We start from the raw sequence: 14,603 nt of genomic DNA on the forward strand, positions 1-14,603 counted from the left end.
GTGCAGTCCATTTCCTGGTCACTAAAGTGGAAACACTTTTTCACCAATATTGAACCCTATCTGACTCAGTTCACTCCTCAGATGACCAGGATCCTACCCCACCATTCCCAGACCTCTCCCTTTTAACAATTCAGAATATCTTAACCTCGAAACTTGCCTCACCTTCATTCCCTGCCATCACTGTCACAATTTTCATGTGTTATTTTCCATAATTTTCTGTGCTCATGGACGTGAACATTGACTTTACCAAATCCCCCCACCACCCCACCCCATCCCCACCCTCCTGGCCCTGTCTCTCATCCCTTATTCAAACATGGACTTCCTGATATCACCTTATCCATTTAGAACTGATGGTCCCTCTCATACCACATACCCACCCATTGACCAGCATTCCATTGTTAGTGCCTGATTACTTTTCTCTTTTATCTTACTGTGTTTTCACATTTATTTTAGTTTTGTTTCACTGTTTCCTGTCATCCATTACAACAGGTTCCAGTTTTTCCCTCTTACTTTATCCATTCTGACCTTTTTGTGACTAGTTGGTTACCAAGTACTTCACATATTTTTATGCATTTCTTTAACCTCCACTATGGTCCTTTCATCTGCACCCAATACCAAAAAGTTTCCCTATCCCTTGCCAGAGCCCAGTCCCACATAATGTTCTTGTGCTGTTGCCTAACTCCTGGAATCATCCTGAATGACCAGACCATGAAATTACCCATCTCTGGTTGCAACCTGTAACAAGAAGCTGAGCAGCATGGGCTTCAACTTCTTCTGAAAAGTTTGGCACCAGACTTGTCTAGGAGGGTGCGCGCCAGGGTGCCAATATGTCTCTATGTACGGAGTATGAAGAGATTGATGTGTCTGTGGGTGTAAGGGATTGGAGAAGTATGTTTGCATCAAATGTAAGATATTTTAATTGTAGCTATGGAGGGCACATGCAAAGACAGTGCTACCAGTCACAGAGGGTAATAGCAATGGCACGGACTCCATACAGTTCAATGGAAATAATAGTAGGAGTAGTATGGACCAACAGCAGGGATATAGGGGTAATACGTGAGATGGTCTGGGTGGTATGAAGCACCCATTCAACTCCAGAGAGAACCCCAGAGCTGCCAGAAGGAGTTCTCAGTAAAGATGAAAACAGTAAAAATGAATTCAGTAAAAATGAATACAGGGTTGGAGTGTCCCATAGTGAGTGTGATAGATGGTAGGGAATAGGGAATATAAAGTTGTGTTAGAGACAGGGGCACATTTGTCAATGGCCTGAAGACAGTTAGTAGGTAGGAGGTGTTTGAACCCACCGTGTTAAAATTTGCGTGGGTTAGGGGACACAGATATATGACCACTGGAGTCAGTAGTGATGAATTTTTCATTTGAGGTGCTGAAGTTTTAGCGATGTTTCGTGGAGGTTATGTCTCATGTAAGTGAGGGCTACAGCATGATCCTGGGGTTAGACACACATACAAGCCAGAGATAGAGGGAAAGTAATAACTGTTAGTGTGGATAATTTTGGTGCTGAGGAGGTTAAGTTGTTAAAAGGGAGCAGTATTGGGTACACTGGAGATTCCAGGTGGCGAGGATTGCCACACATATGGTGTAGGACATATGATACTGCTGGGACTGCTTTCATGAAAAGTTGAAGTATTTAAAGGGGACAGAAAGGACACAGATGGAGAACCTGTTGCTAGAATTCAGGATCAGTTTTTTTCTCCATTAAGGCCATTGCCTGCTACGCCAGTAATGCACCCAGCATTCTGACAGGGAATGAAGCACCAGTGCATTGAAGATTGTACAGAATACAATGACCATTGCAACCACTTGTGGAGGACTTTATAAATCATCAATTGGCTGATGGGATAATAGAAGAGAGTAGTAGTCCCTGTGATGCAGGAGTTGTGATCATGCCCAAGAAGTCTATGGATGGCTCAAAGAAGTATTGTTTCTGTTGAAATTATCGTCACTTGAATAGTAAAACTGTGACAAATGACTGCCCAGTTCTGAATATCACAGAGACAATAGACAACCTAGGACAAAGCTAGTACTCCTTGAAAATGGACTTAAGGAGTGGGTACGATAAATTAAAAGAGAGTCTGAGGGATAGACAGAAAATGGCATTTTCTGAGTGCTGGGAACATTACCAATATAGAAAATATAAAAGGTCTCCTTTTGGGCTGAAAATGCCTTGGAACATTTCAGTATATTCTGTGCAGAGTGCTGAAAGGATTGAAACTGTATCAGTGACTAATGTGTATCTCAATGACATAATTGTCTTTTCAAGACATATTCAAGAGCATAGACAATGTCTGAGGGAGGTATTCAACAGATTACAATATAGACAGTCTGCATGGAAAAATGTTGCACTGGAGGAAATAAAATTTTTTTGTCATACCCTTACTAAGGCCAGTGTAAGAACTGATCCTATGTTACTACAAGCAGTGTAAGATTTTCCAGTACCAGAAACAACCAAGAGGGTTTTGACCATATCATTATTGAGGGCAGTGTAAGAGCTAATCCTAGGTTAATGCAAGCAGTGTAAGATTTTCCAGTACCAGAAACAGCCAGGGAGCTTTAATCCTTTTGGGGACTCCCAGATTATTATAGTAAGTTCAAGAAGGGGTTTTTTGGATATTGCAAAACCACTTATGTAATTATTGAAACAGGGTGTTGAGTTTGTATGGTTGTAAGTATGTCAGGGTGCATTGGACGAATTAAAAAAAAAAAGTGCTAACATCAATTCCAGTGTTGGTGTTTCAAAAGGAGTACATATCATCATGCGATATGTTGAATCATGCTCTTAGGTGTGTTTTAAGTTAGGAAGTGGGTCATCAGGAACATTGTGTTGCCTTTAAATCGAGACAGTTGAACAGAATGGAGAGCAATTACACCACAAAGGAGAGAGAGATGCTTAGCTTGGTGTATGGAGCAACATATTTCCAGTGTTACCTGTACTGTAGAAGATTCAAGAGAGAGATGGACCATGTTACAGTCCAGTAGATTGACAAGGTGGGCATTGAAACTTAGTGGACTTGAGTATGAACTAATCCACAAACCGGGGAAGGAACATGATGGGCTGATCTGGAAGATAGTAATAATACAAGCAGTAGGTCAGGACCCTGGGGAATGGCAAGCAGCACAGAGCACCATTGAGGAGTGTAGACAGTATACCAGTCAACAGCAGTTTAGAATACATGACAGATTATTGTGTAGAGAACTGAAATTGGAACTGTGAGTGATGTACCAGCCAAGTTAAAGTTAGAAGAGTAGAGAACTGAAATTGGGACAATGAGTGATGTACCAGCCAAGTTAAAGTTAGAAGAGCTATGTGAAATGCATGGTCACACTTTATCAGCCCATTGGGATGCAGGACGATAAATCAGTAAGTGGCAGGAAAATGCTGATAGAAGAGAAGAATGATGCTGATCAGTACATAGGAAACTATGTAGATTGTGCTTAACAGGCAGTTTCAAATTTGAAGCACGTACTGTTACAGAGACTGCAAGAAACCACAGAACCATTTAGTTTCATTGGAGAGGGCATGTTAGACCCATTCAACACTGGCAGGTAATAATTCTGTGCTGATGATAATATACCATTTTTGTGTTAAATAAAAATGATGCCAATCCTGGACCATCAAGCAAACACATTCACACACACATTGGTTGGGTGGTGGATATAGAAGTTTGGGGTGTGAGTGACAATAGTTACAGTTCAATGGATGAAATTCATGTTGGACCTGATCAAAGAGTTGTGTCTATCACTAAAAGTATTAAAAAATGAGAACTAACCCACTTGATCCACAAGCTACTGGAATGATGTAATGAGTTCATTAGACAATTGGGAAGATGCCTAGTTATTATGTGAATGTCCACCATTTGGACTGGCCATGTATCTCTACTTCGTAGTGAGTGCATACAACTCCAGAGTATGCACAAGACAGGGTTGTCGCCATTTGAGGTCGTGTATGGGGAAAAATGGCCTCACCATCCACACGATTAATCAGAAAGAAGGCAGGAGTGGATAGACAATCCAGGAGTTTGCAGGGATGGTAAGGGAAGTGTGGAGAAAGGTCCAGCAAGGAAACACTAAGGCACTGGAAGACAGGAAGAGTTAGCCAGTGGCTGATGTTATTAAGACCATACTCTTTGAAGGGAAAAATGAAGACATTTGTAACTTGGTACCAGGGCCATACCAAGTAATTGAAACTACATCACTAGTAAACGTGAAACTGCAGCTGCTGACATAGGCAATGATACTGCATATATGGCAACCATGACAATTCAAGGGAACACTAGAGGGAACTCTGCATAAGGTGTTATTGCAAGTGAGGAAAGAGGCCAAGAGGAGGAAGCAGAAGGATGAACAACTGGAGAGTATGGTTCAGTTACCTCATACTTGGCATGCATTGAGTCCAAAGAAGTAATTGATATGTATTGTAATTGTGTGATTTTGGAGTATTTTTCTTTTATGTGTAGGGCATTAATGTGGTTATATGTTTGTTTTAGAGTAGATTTTATTGTTAGTGTGTTGAGACATGTTATTTGGAGACAGTAGGTGTCTAGGGTGCGAGGGGAGATGATGTTGATCCCTGTCCTCAGGTTGTTATATGGTAGAAGGGCTGGAAAAGAAGAGTGCTAGTTATGGCAGTGTTGTACCAATTTGCCAGTGGGTGTAAGTGGTAAGGGAAGGAGAGGAGGGGGGGCGGGGGGCAAATTATCACCTTTGGATGTAGAAATTTGATTTTCCAGGCAACCAGACATATTAGTATTATCCAGTCAAAGATGGTTGTTTGGTATAGTGTTTATGTGTGGGAGTTGTGGAACGAAATCTGGACGCTGGAGGAGGTGTTTTCATTGATACAACATTAGCAGTTAGTAGTTGGTCATAGAGAGAGGTCTCAAAGGAGCATAAAAAATAGCTCAGACTGAGGAGGTGATTGTAGTGGTATGGCATGAATCCAAGAGAGTGAAGAGGGGGTAGTAGACACTAGGGATAGAATGCTGGAAACCATATTTATGATGGCAGATGATAGCGATGTAAGCAAACTGAATGAAATGGCAGAAGCCACCAGCCTCGACAGCTGACTAAGGAAGTCATAGATTATACCAGGTCCTTGGCTAGCACTGTGAACTGGGATTTGAAGTGGTGCAAACATGGATGCGAGTCTTAGATGCATGGCCAATGATGCCGAGGTTATTGCAGTCACGGGGGGATAGTGTCTGGGGCACGAGAGGAGTTAATGAATTGCAGGAAGCTGCCCATTAAGTGCTTACATTGCCATTTAAACCACATTTTGCTGTCACCTGAGCAGTATCTTCAAGGGTTGAGGAAGGTGCAAGGAGAATTAAAGCCAAAATTACAGCTGGTAGGGGAGCTGAACAGCCAGAACTTGCTATTCTACTGTCACGGTGTTATGGTGGGTGTAATAATGAATGGCGAGTGGCTGTACATATCATTGTAGGTCCTGGTGGCAGGCAAGCATGCACTGTTTAGGTGTTATATGGTGCACACATACCCAGTGAAGTTAGTGGCAGCTGGCAAATTTGTGCAAGAGAAAGATGGATGGGTGCTATTATTAGTGAAAGATGGGATCAACACACGGTATTACTGAGGGTGAGCTTCAGCAGTGTCCTAGTGGGGTAGTCACTATATGCTGATGTGTTAGAGTGTGACAAGTGGAAGATCGTGCACCATGCAACTCTTCAGGGGTAATACAGACAGAGAACTGTGCCAGAAGAAGGGGGTTGATCCAGAACCATACTTTCAGAGAGAGGGTTTATAATTGGTTTTGTACAATGATGTAGTGGTGGTTGCTAGTTAATGAAAGCAAGGGAAACTGAATGGGGCAACGCTTTTAGAATTGAAAGGTAGGGAACTGTTAACAATGGGACTGTGTGAAATTATGGAACCCACATTTCACTTACCAGCTATTATATTGGGAGTTAGTTTGTTGAATGTAACACAGTCATAGTTGTCTAGGACAAATGGACTTCTAGAGATGTTATTTAAACAAAACCTTACCTTTCTTAATGCGACCTGGGAGCCGAGCATGGGCTGTTCTTTAAGCCAGATGATAGAAGCATAGGAAGGGCAGGTCACTGCAGAGCAATTGTTACCTCACGTGGAACAGTAGCAGGATGGTAGACACCACATGAACGTGACATTGAGTGTCACAGTTCCTAGTGACATTGTGACACCGATTTTGCTCTTCCTAGCTTTTAGGTATTTGAAACAATGAGCCATACGAGAACCCAATACTAGGGTAATTCAAGTTCCCATAGACTGGATCTCATGAGTGAGGGATGAAAGAGTCAGAAATTTATATAGTAATTAGCACAGTAGTAAGTATGAACTGACTTAGTATGACACACTTGTTTACAGATTACAGGTAGAAGTAATTACAATAGGGAACTGGGCCAGTACAAGAAACAGGGACTGGGGGGGGGGGGGGGGGGGGCAGTCCAGTGCCACTACTCAGTCTCTGAGCAAAAATTATGCGCCTGTAGCAAAACTAATGAGATGTAGTGTGGAAGCAAGGGTGGAGTACTGCTTTAACAGCTGCAAGTCTGTAGCCACCAGTGTGGTGATAGGTGTCATAGTAACAGATACACAAGGTTACTGTGAAGCCAGGCTAGCCAAGTGCAGCAGTAAATTGTACCGAACAGTGATAGCCATGTAGCCAGTGGGATGACAAGGTCAAGCCTCTTGCTATGGGCAATGTGACTAGGTACCATGTTTCAGTGAAGCAAATGAGCACTAGAGGCATATAAATAAGTCTGTATTTTGAAGCAGAGGCTCACTTCTCATTGCCAGAAACAAGCAGCACCATCACGATACCAGAGCGATGTCAGACCGCAGGATGACTGGGTGCTCCTAACAGCAGCCATGGGTTCAAGACGAGGCTGCATGTGCCGCCAGAGCTAAGTCCATCATGTGGCATCTCTGCTGACCTGCCATATGTGCCTGCTTATGCCAACTCTTGAGTTCCTAGTGGGACTTGGTGCCACACGCCAGTTGCCATCCGACTCCTGTAAGAGAGCAAGTTATGCTCACTCTTGGGTTCCTAGTGGGACTTGGTGCCACGCACCAGTTGCCATCTGACTACTGTAAGAGAGCAAGTCATACTCTGTCAACAGCCATCTTTATGCAACACTGTGGCAAGCAGAGCATGTGGCTGTGCAGGCTCCACCATGCTGAGGAAATTAGCGTGCTGCTGATGTCAATGAGTATGACCTCTAAAGGTTGCTGCCTTACTGCAGGACTGCTATCAGAAATGCAGGGCATCTGCTCAGCAGCGAGGGCAGAAGCTGCCAACAATATGTCAGTGCCAGCCAAGGCTCGAGAGAGGTGTGGTTGCTCACGGTGTAATGTATTGAAGCCACACTGACAACAGTGTTTCCAGTGGGCCCATCACACACCACCGCACCCTTCAACTGGATGTTGAAGTTGTGTACTCATGTTCAGGGGAACAGCAAAATCTGCATGAAATACCTGTGTGTTTGTAATATCATGTTCTGAAGCACTATAGCCACTGATTTCATTGAGTATATTGTATCTGTGTTTTCGTTGAATAATTGGATTTAACATGTTCCTCCATCTATACATTTCCTCTGCTGCAACATCAAATTTTCATCTGTTTTCAACCAGTTATCACCTTTTCGTGCCAAAAGTGAAACATTGTTATGGATTTATTGCACGTGATCCCACTTTTTGCTGCTCTCCCACACTTTCTACATGTTATTGCTAGAAGTTATGTTGCTACTAGTCATAGTATCTGGTGTTAGTTCTCTGTATGGTTAATTGTACTCTGCTTGGTTGTATTGACAGATCAGTATTTTGAAATATGTACCACTGCTAATAACACGGCAATAATTTTTTCAGTCCCTTTTATCATGTCAGCTTTGCTAAAATTTTTACAGGACCATTTTGTATATTTCATATCTGCTTTTACAGAGCTATAATGATGTAGTTAATTAGAAAGCTCATTTTTGCTTTCTTTGTACTTAGAAGTTTCTTTGTTGTGCTAACCTGCCAGCAAGATTGTTAGCACACTGGCATAATCCTGTAGGGCAATGCAAATAAAGTCTGAAAAGTACTTATTGTACAGAAGTGTACAGTAAGAATATTCTACAAATAGATGACTGACCACTGTGCAAAAAAATGTTTTTCAGGAATAAATTTAGGATGAAACATGCAATTCACAACCAAAATACTAGAGAGTAAAAATATTTGCCATATAAAGTATGCATCCATATCTAATTCTCAGGATGAAATTCTGTATTTTGGTACAAAAGTCTGTAAAGTTTACCAGAAGACATCAGGCAGGAAACTGATAATCACTCAAAAACAAAGTTAAAGATTACTTAATTAGCCACTCTGTGTACATTTAATCAGAATATTTTGCCTCATCATTGCAAATTCCACATAACAGTAACATTTATGTTAAAGAGCTCTTGATATTTCCAGTAGGAAGAGGTGGGGGTGGGGTAAAGCAACAATACAAAAGGAAATTAAATGTTCATCAAACCAACATTATTTTGAGTGTAGATATTATCAGGTATCACACTAAATATTTACAGGTAAAAAAAATATGTAAGGACTAGAGCCATTTTTCTGAAGCATTTCAAATTGGTCACACTTTTTCCAAATGAACAGGGTAAAGTGCTCAGTGTGAATGTACATATTCCAAAATTGGACAGCAACTCTCTTTCAGCTGAAGTAATACTGCTGGCTTAATGTCTGGCTTAATGTTTTCCTTTAATTGCAAACACTTTTCCTTTCTTGGACTGAGCCGTCAATGGTTTCATCCACATTATAAATGTGGTAAGCGAAATGAAACTGTTTTTCTTGCACTGTTTTAAGAATGTCCAAAAACTTTTACATACTGTCCTCATAAAAAAGGTTAACCTCTAGCCTTCGAGACAGGGTTCTTAAGACTAATATAAGTGCTTTTGCCTGCCATCTCTGACTCTTTGTTGAAGCAGTGTAGTATTCAGTTCTGATCTGCCAGTTCGAATGCCAATCTCTATAGGCCATTGACTGTAAATCCATAAAATCGCTTTTCCATTTCAAAAGCAATCAAAGTTTGGCTGTTCTTGTTATTTGTTGAACTCACTCCATAAGTTTCCCATAATCTTTTTGTCACCTACAGAATCTCTATTTTTTCCTGGATATCTTCTTTAATTATGGTAAATAATTCAAAATTGCCACGAAGTGATATACTGATGGATGATGGTTTTGCATACAAAATAATTTAAAAGTTAATCTATGGCATTACCTGTGATGTATGGAGGTAACTAGCATTATAATAGTAAGCACTTCAGCTGCTTTTCCCTAGTAGTAGTGTGGCCACTTTTCCCAATTAGATGCCACATTGGCATTAGTGGTTCACAGATGAAACTATCGAACTAAAAGAAACAACGAGGAACCAAGTTTATAGGCCAAAGTACATTGTTTAAACACTGATATCATAAAAAAAGTATTAGCCTGCAGTGAAGGGAGGTGATAAGAATAATGTAAATGACTTATATCAGATTCCTGGAAATCAAACAAGTTTTTTACTAACAAACAATGGAACAAGCTGTTTCTGTCTAACTCACTGACAACAACAACTAGTTTGGCCACTTCTCAGCAGGCAGAAATTTTCCTGAAACTTCCTGGTGAATTAAAACTGTGTGCCGAGCCAAGACTCGAACTTGGGACCTTTGCCTTGCCCGTGAAATGCAAAGGTCCCGAGTTTGAGTCTTGGTCCGGCACACAGTTTTAATCTGCCAGGAAGTTTCATATCAGTGCACACTCTGCTGCAGAGCGAAAATTTCATTCTGGAAACATCCCCCAGGCTGTGGCAAAGTCATGTCTTTGTAATATCCTTTTTTCCAGGAGTGCTAGTTCTGCAGGTTCGCAGGAGAGTGTCTGTGAAGTTTGGAAGGTAAGAGACAAGGTATTGGCAGAAATGAAGCTGTGGGGATGCATTGTGACCTGTGCTTGGGTTCCTCAGATAGTAGAGCACTTGCCCATGAAAGCCAAAGGTCCCGGGTTCGAGTCTCAGTCTGGCACATAGTTTTAATCTGCCAGGAAGTTTCATATCAGTGCACACTCTGCTGCAGAGAAAATTTCATTCAGGAATTTTCCTGACAGAAAATATGTAACAGCAACTTTTTCTGCCCTGGCCGTGTTACCCCACATCCACATTCACCTTCCCCTATATCGGCAGGTATGTAAATGGTTCTGTATTAGGGGTGAGTAGTGAAATAAGACGCATCGTGGTCTATTTTAAAGTATATAAAGAATTATTAACTTGTTAAGTGGGTAGTTTGCGCACACGCGCCTCTTCCATGGTGGGTAATATACGCCAGCACGCCCGCTAGCGGTGGTGCTGCGTACTGTTCTCACGTTTTCCTTCGCGTTTTCATTGTTGAATTTAAATTGATTTTGGGTGGAAATGAATAAAATATATTGCAGAAGTTAACAAAACTGTATTTTAACAATATTACATATCATTTTGAAAGTGAAACATTTTAAAACAAAATTCTGCACACAAGGAAACTTCACATTCTGCTCACCAGTATGAAGTCTCTTTGTGAAGGCCTTTTCTTGTACACACCACACACCTCGTTGTTGGTCTTTTCTTCGTTATGGGTGGCAGAAGCTCTGGAAAATGCCTGGCTGTAAGGCGTGTTGCTTTTGGTGTTCGAGGTGGGCATCCTACTGATGCCCCTTGATGTGGTGAAGGTATGGTCAACTGTTCACCAAGACTAACAGGATACTCATTCTACTTTGTTCACCACCATGCTTCTTGTACAGAATGTATGCATTGTAGCATGCAGTGTCCAACAAGTGGCGGAAAAGCTTCTGATAGTATTTTTTCAGCCTGCTTCTGGCCATTTGGTAGCTTTGTAACTGAGAATTGCACCTATCCACGCCCCCCATATTCTTGTTGTAGCCAACGACAGCTTGTGGCTTTTGAACGATTCCCTTCTTCGAGTTTACATTTACAAATGTATCATCATGGAAGGTGCTGACCATAACAATGTCTCTTTTGTATTTCCATTTCATTACCATCTGCTTGCCTTTGTACCCTGTTATGTACTCCCCTTTCTTCAGTTTTTCCTTTTTTACGAAGTCAGGGAACCCCTTCCTGTCTTGCCACATTGTGCTGACAACATCAGTGTTATTGCTGGTTAGTTTGTCCACCAAATCTGTACTGGTGTACCAGATGTCAAGATAAATACAGTGGCCTTTTCCGAGTAGATTGTGTCCAAGTTCCAAAACAATTCGAGAGGTTATTTTTTCGTTTGGATAGTGGCTACCATAATTAGTGTCCTTTCCAGTGTAAACAATAAAGTCCCATACATACCTGGAACCGCTTTCACAGAGGTTGTACAATTTGATGCCAAATCTGCTACGCTTTGATGGAATATATTGCTTTCATCCAAGCCATCCTTTCCAGAGCAACAACGATTTGTCAACGGTGATGTTCCTTTCTGGCATGTACACTGATCTGAATTTACCCCGCAGATGCACCATAATGGGGTGAATTTTGAATAGTTTTCTGCTGATAGTGCCTAGCAGATCATATGAGGTATTGTCAGCAAAGTGGAGGAATTTCAATAGAAGATGAAACTGCTTTTCACTCATTGCTTTCCTGAAGAAAGGTGTGTCAACTGATTCCCTCTTTGAAAAGTACATTTTGTGGTCTGGTTTGTGAAGAATTCCTTGAAGTACAAGCATTCCAATAAGTGTTTTTACCTCGTCGCGTGTAGTATTCTGCCAACTGTGAACCCTGGAGCATGCTGCTAAACTGGGATGAGAAGCTATGAACTGTTCTGCATATAAGTTCGTCTGTTCAGCTATCATTGTGCACAAAGCATCACCCACAAAACACATAAAACAACTCATCACATCATTTTGTTTTTGAGGCACAACTGTACCACTATTACCACTGAACAAATATTGAATATGAACTGAACTAGCACGCACAAATTCACTAGGTACCGTCTGCTGCAGTAGTGTCTCGTCGTCAGATGTTTCTGAATCGAAGACACTTTCACTAGCCTCAACATCTGTATCTTGAAAACTTTCAGAACTGTCACTGAAATTATCATCACTTTCTAAAAGCAGCTTCTCAATCTCCGAATCTGATAAACGACTTCTTTTCGCCATTGCAAAAGATCACTCATTAACGCTGCGGTAAACACAGACGACAAAGGCGCGCTTTTGCGGCTGCTTCACAGGACACATTTTCTCGGCGTGTGCTCCGGTTGACAAAGTTATAACTAGCCTAGAACATGCTGTTGCATGACAAGAGCTGCCATCTAGTGGATGAAGCTCAACTAATACCACAGTGTCAACGGCAGGCCGATAACTTGTTATTCCCACTAGCTACTAGCCACAGAATGCAGTGACGGATACATCCATCGAACCCACTGTGCAATAGCAGAGCATGGATGGATATATCCATCATGCCCACTTAAAAGGTTAAACATGGTCATGTCCACTAATTTTTGTCTGTTGTTACTGCTGTTTCAAGCAGTACTTATCTTCAGGCAGAAATCTTAAATGCAGGTATTATGCACACAGGTGTAAATACAGCCAGTAACCCAACTAGCAAATAAGAGCAGTTCCATATGGTAAACAATCACAAAACCAAATAAAACCTGTGATAGGATCTATAAAACATGATGTTTGCATGAAGAAATGAGTGAGTCGGCTATAGAAGCTATGGTAAAGGATATGGAATGTTTAGAGATCAAAGGAAGGTCCATCATCAGACTGGGGATCTCAATGATGCAGATATAGATTGGTGTTCTCAAATTTACAGAAAATGAAGGGGAGGCAAAGGCATTGTAGGTGTCTGAGGAGATGTATAAGACTTAAAAGCTGCTACAGAATGTTGGTGGGAGTAGGTTATGCAAGAAAGGATGTGAGTTGTGTGTTTAAAAGCAACTGATAGATGGGATCTTGGTGTTAGGAGATGAGTAGGCACATAGCCAGGCAAGTAAAGGATGGAAAGTAAGGTGAAGGTGTACTGATGTACTAATACTATGTGTAATCAATTATGAGGCAGAATTGCTTGTCAGGAATATTTATATTGCCTGTAGTCACGTCTAAGAGGAAAAATTATGCTTTCCCTAGCTTCCCCAAGGAAGAGAGGGACTCAACGCAGGAAGGAACTGTTGCTTCTGAAACACTTGAAGTGTATCACTTTTATATGTGCATATTGGCAACACTATGCATTTCACCCCCTGAATTTTTAATTTTGCGTGCTTTATTCATCCAATTTTCAGGTTTTAAAAAATCTTTTTGGTACACATGTTCCTGATGCAGGTTTGCATTTTCAGCTGTCTTGAATATTTAGTTTATTGTTGACAGTTGAAAAGGTTATATGTGTTTTTGACTGCTTAGCAAATTTTCACTTTTGAAAAAGATGGGTCAAAGAATTTGCATTAAAATTTGCTTGAAAAGTGGAATAAAGTGCAGCACTGCATTTGAAATGTTGATAGTGGCTTTTTGAGAATCTGCTGTCAGTAACACAAGAATTTACAAATGGTATAAACATTTCAAAGAGGCCGAGAAGGTGTTGAAGATAATAGCCGCCCAATGACTGATGGTTCAGCAAAATCACTGGATTGCCATCAGAGAGGTTTCTGATCATGTCAACATATCCTTTGATTCATTCCAAGTAATAAGGTAATAATGATACTGGGATGAAGGATGTAGCAGCAAAGTTTGTTCCAAAGTTGTTGAATTTTAACTAAAAACGATGTCACATAGACATCACCCAGGAATTGCTGAATAAAATTGACAATGATCCAGAACTTTTAAGGAAGGTTATAGCAGGTGACAAAACGTGGGTGTATGCCTATGATGTTGAAACCAAAGGTCAATGATCTCATCATACATTTCATCAATTTCTTCATCATCTGCAGAGCTAGTTGGAATATAAATTTGTACTAATGTAGTAGGCATGGGCTTCGTGTCTATCTTGGCCACAATGATGCTTTCACTATGCTGTTTGTAGTAGCTTACCCGCACTCCTATTTTTTAATTCTTTATTGAACCTACTCCTGAATTACCCCTATTTGATTTTGTATTTAAAAAAAAATTGTATTTAAAAAAAGCAAAAATAAATAAATAAATAAATAAATAGGAGTGCGGGTAAGTTACTACAAACAGCATAGTGAACGCATCATTGTGGCCAAGATAGACACAAAGTCCACGCCTACTACAGTAGTACAAGTTTATATGCCAACTAGCTCTGCAGATGATGAAGAAATTGATGAAATGTATGATGAGATAAAAGAAATTATTCAGGTAGTGAAGGGAGAAGAAAATTTAATAGTCATGGGTGACTGGAATTAGTCAGTAGGAAAAGGGAGAGAAGGAAACATAGTAGGTGAATATGGATTGGGGCTAAGAAATGAAAGAAGGAGCCGCCTGGCAGAATTTTGCACAGAGCATAACTTAATTATAGCTAACAAGTGGCTCAAGAATCATGAAAGAAAGTTGTATACATGGAAGAACCCTGGAGATACTAAAAGATTTCAGATAGATTATATAATGGTAAGACAGAGATTTAGGAACCAGATTTTAAACTGTAGGAC

General features: G+C 40.8%; 1 protein-coding gene across 1 annotated transcript; it reads right to left on the bottom strand.

Annotated features, from left to right (window-relative positions):
• Positions 1-10,737: 10,737 nt before the first annotated feature.
• LOC124594769 (piggyBac transposable element-derived protein 4-like) lies at positions 10,738-12,162 on the bottom strand. Its single transcript, XM_047133168.1, has 2 exons — positions 11,459-12,162; positions 10,738-11,356 (listed from the first exon to the last, which is right to left on the bottom strand). Exons 1-2 carry the CDS (start codon positions 12,160-12,162, stop codon positions 10,738-10,740), a joined length of 1,323 nt encoding a protein of 440 aa, XP_046989124.1.
• Between the last annotated feature and the right edge of the window lie 2,441 nt (positions 12,163-14,603).

Source organism: Schistocerca americana, chromosome 1, assembly GCF_021461395.2.
Source record: "Schistocerca americana isolate TAMUIC-IGC-003095 chromosome 1, iqSchAmer2.1, whole genome shotgun sequence".
Taxonomy (NCBI): Eukaryota; Metazoa; Arthropoda; class Insecta; order Orthoptera; family Acrididae; genus Schistocerca; species Schistocerca americana.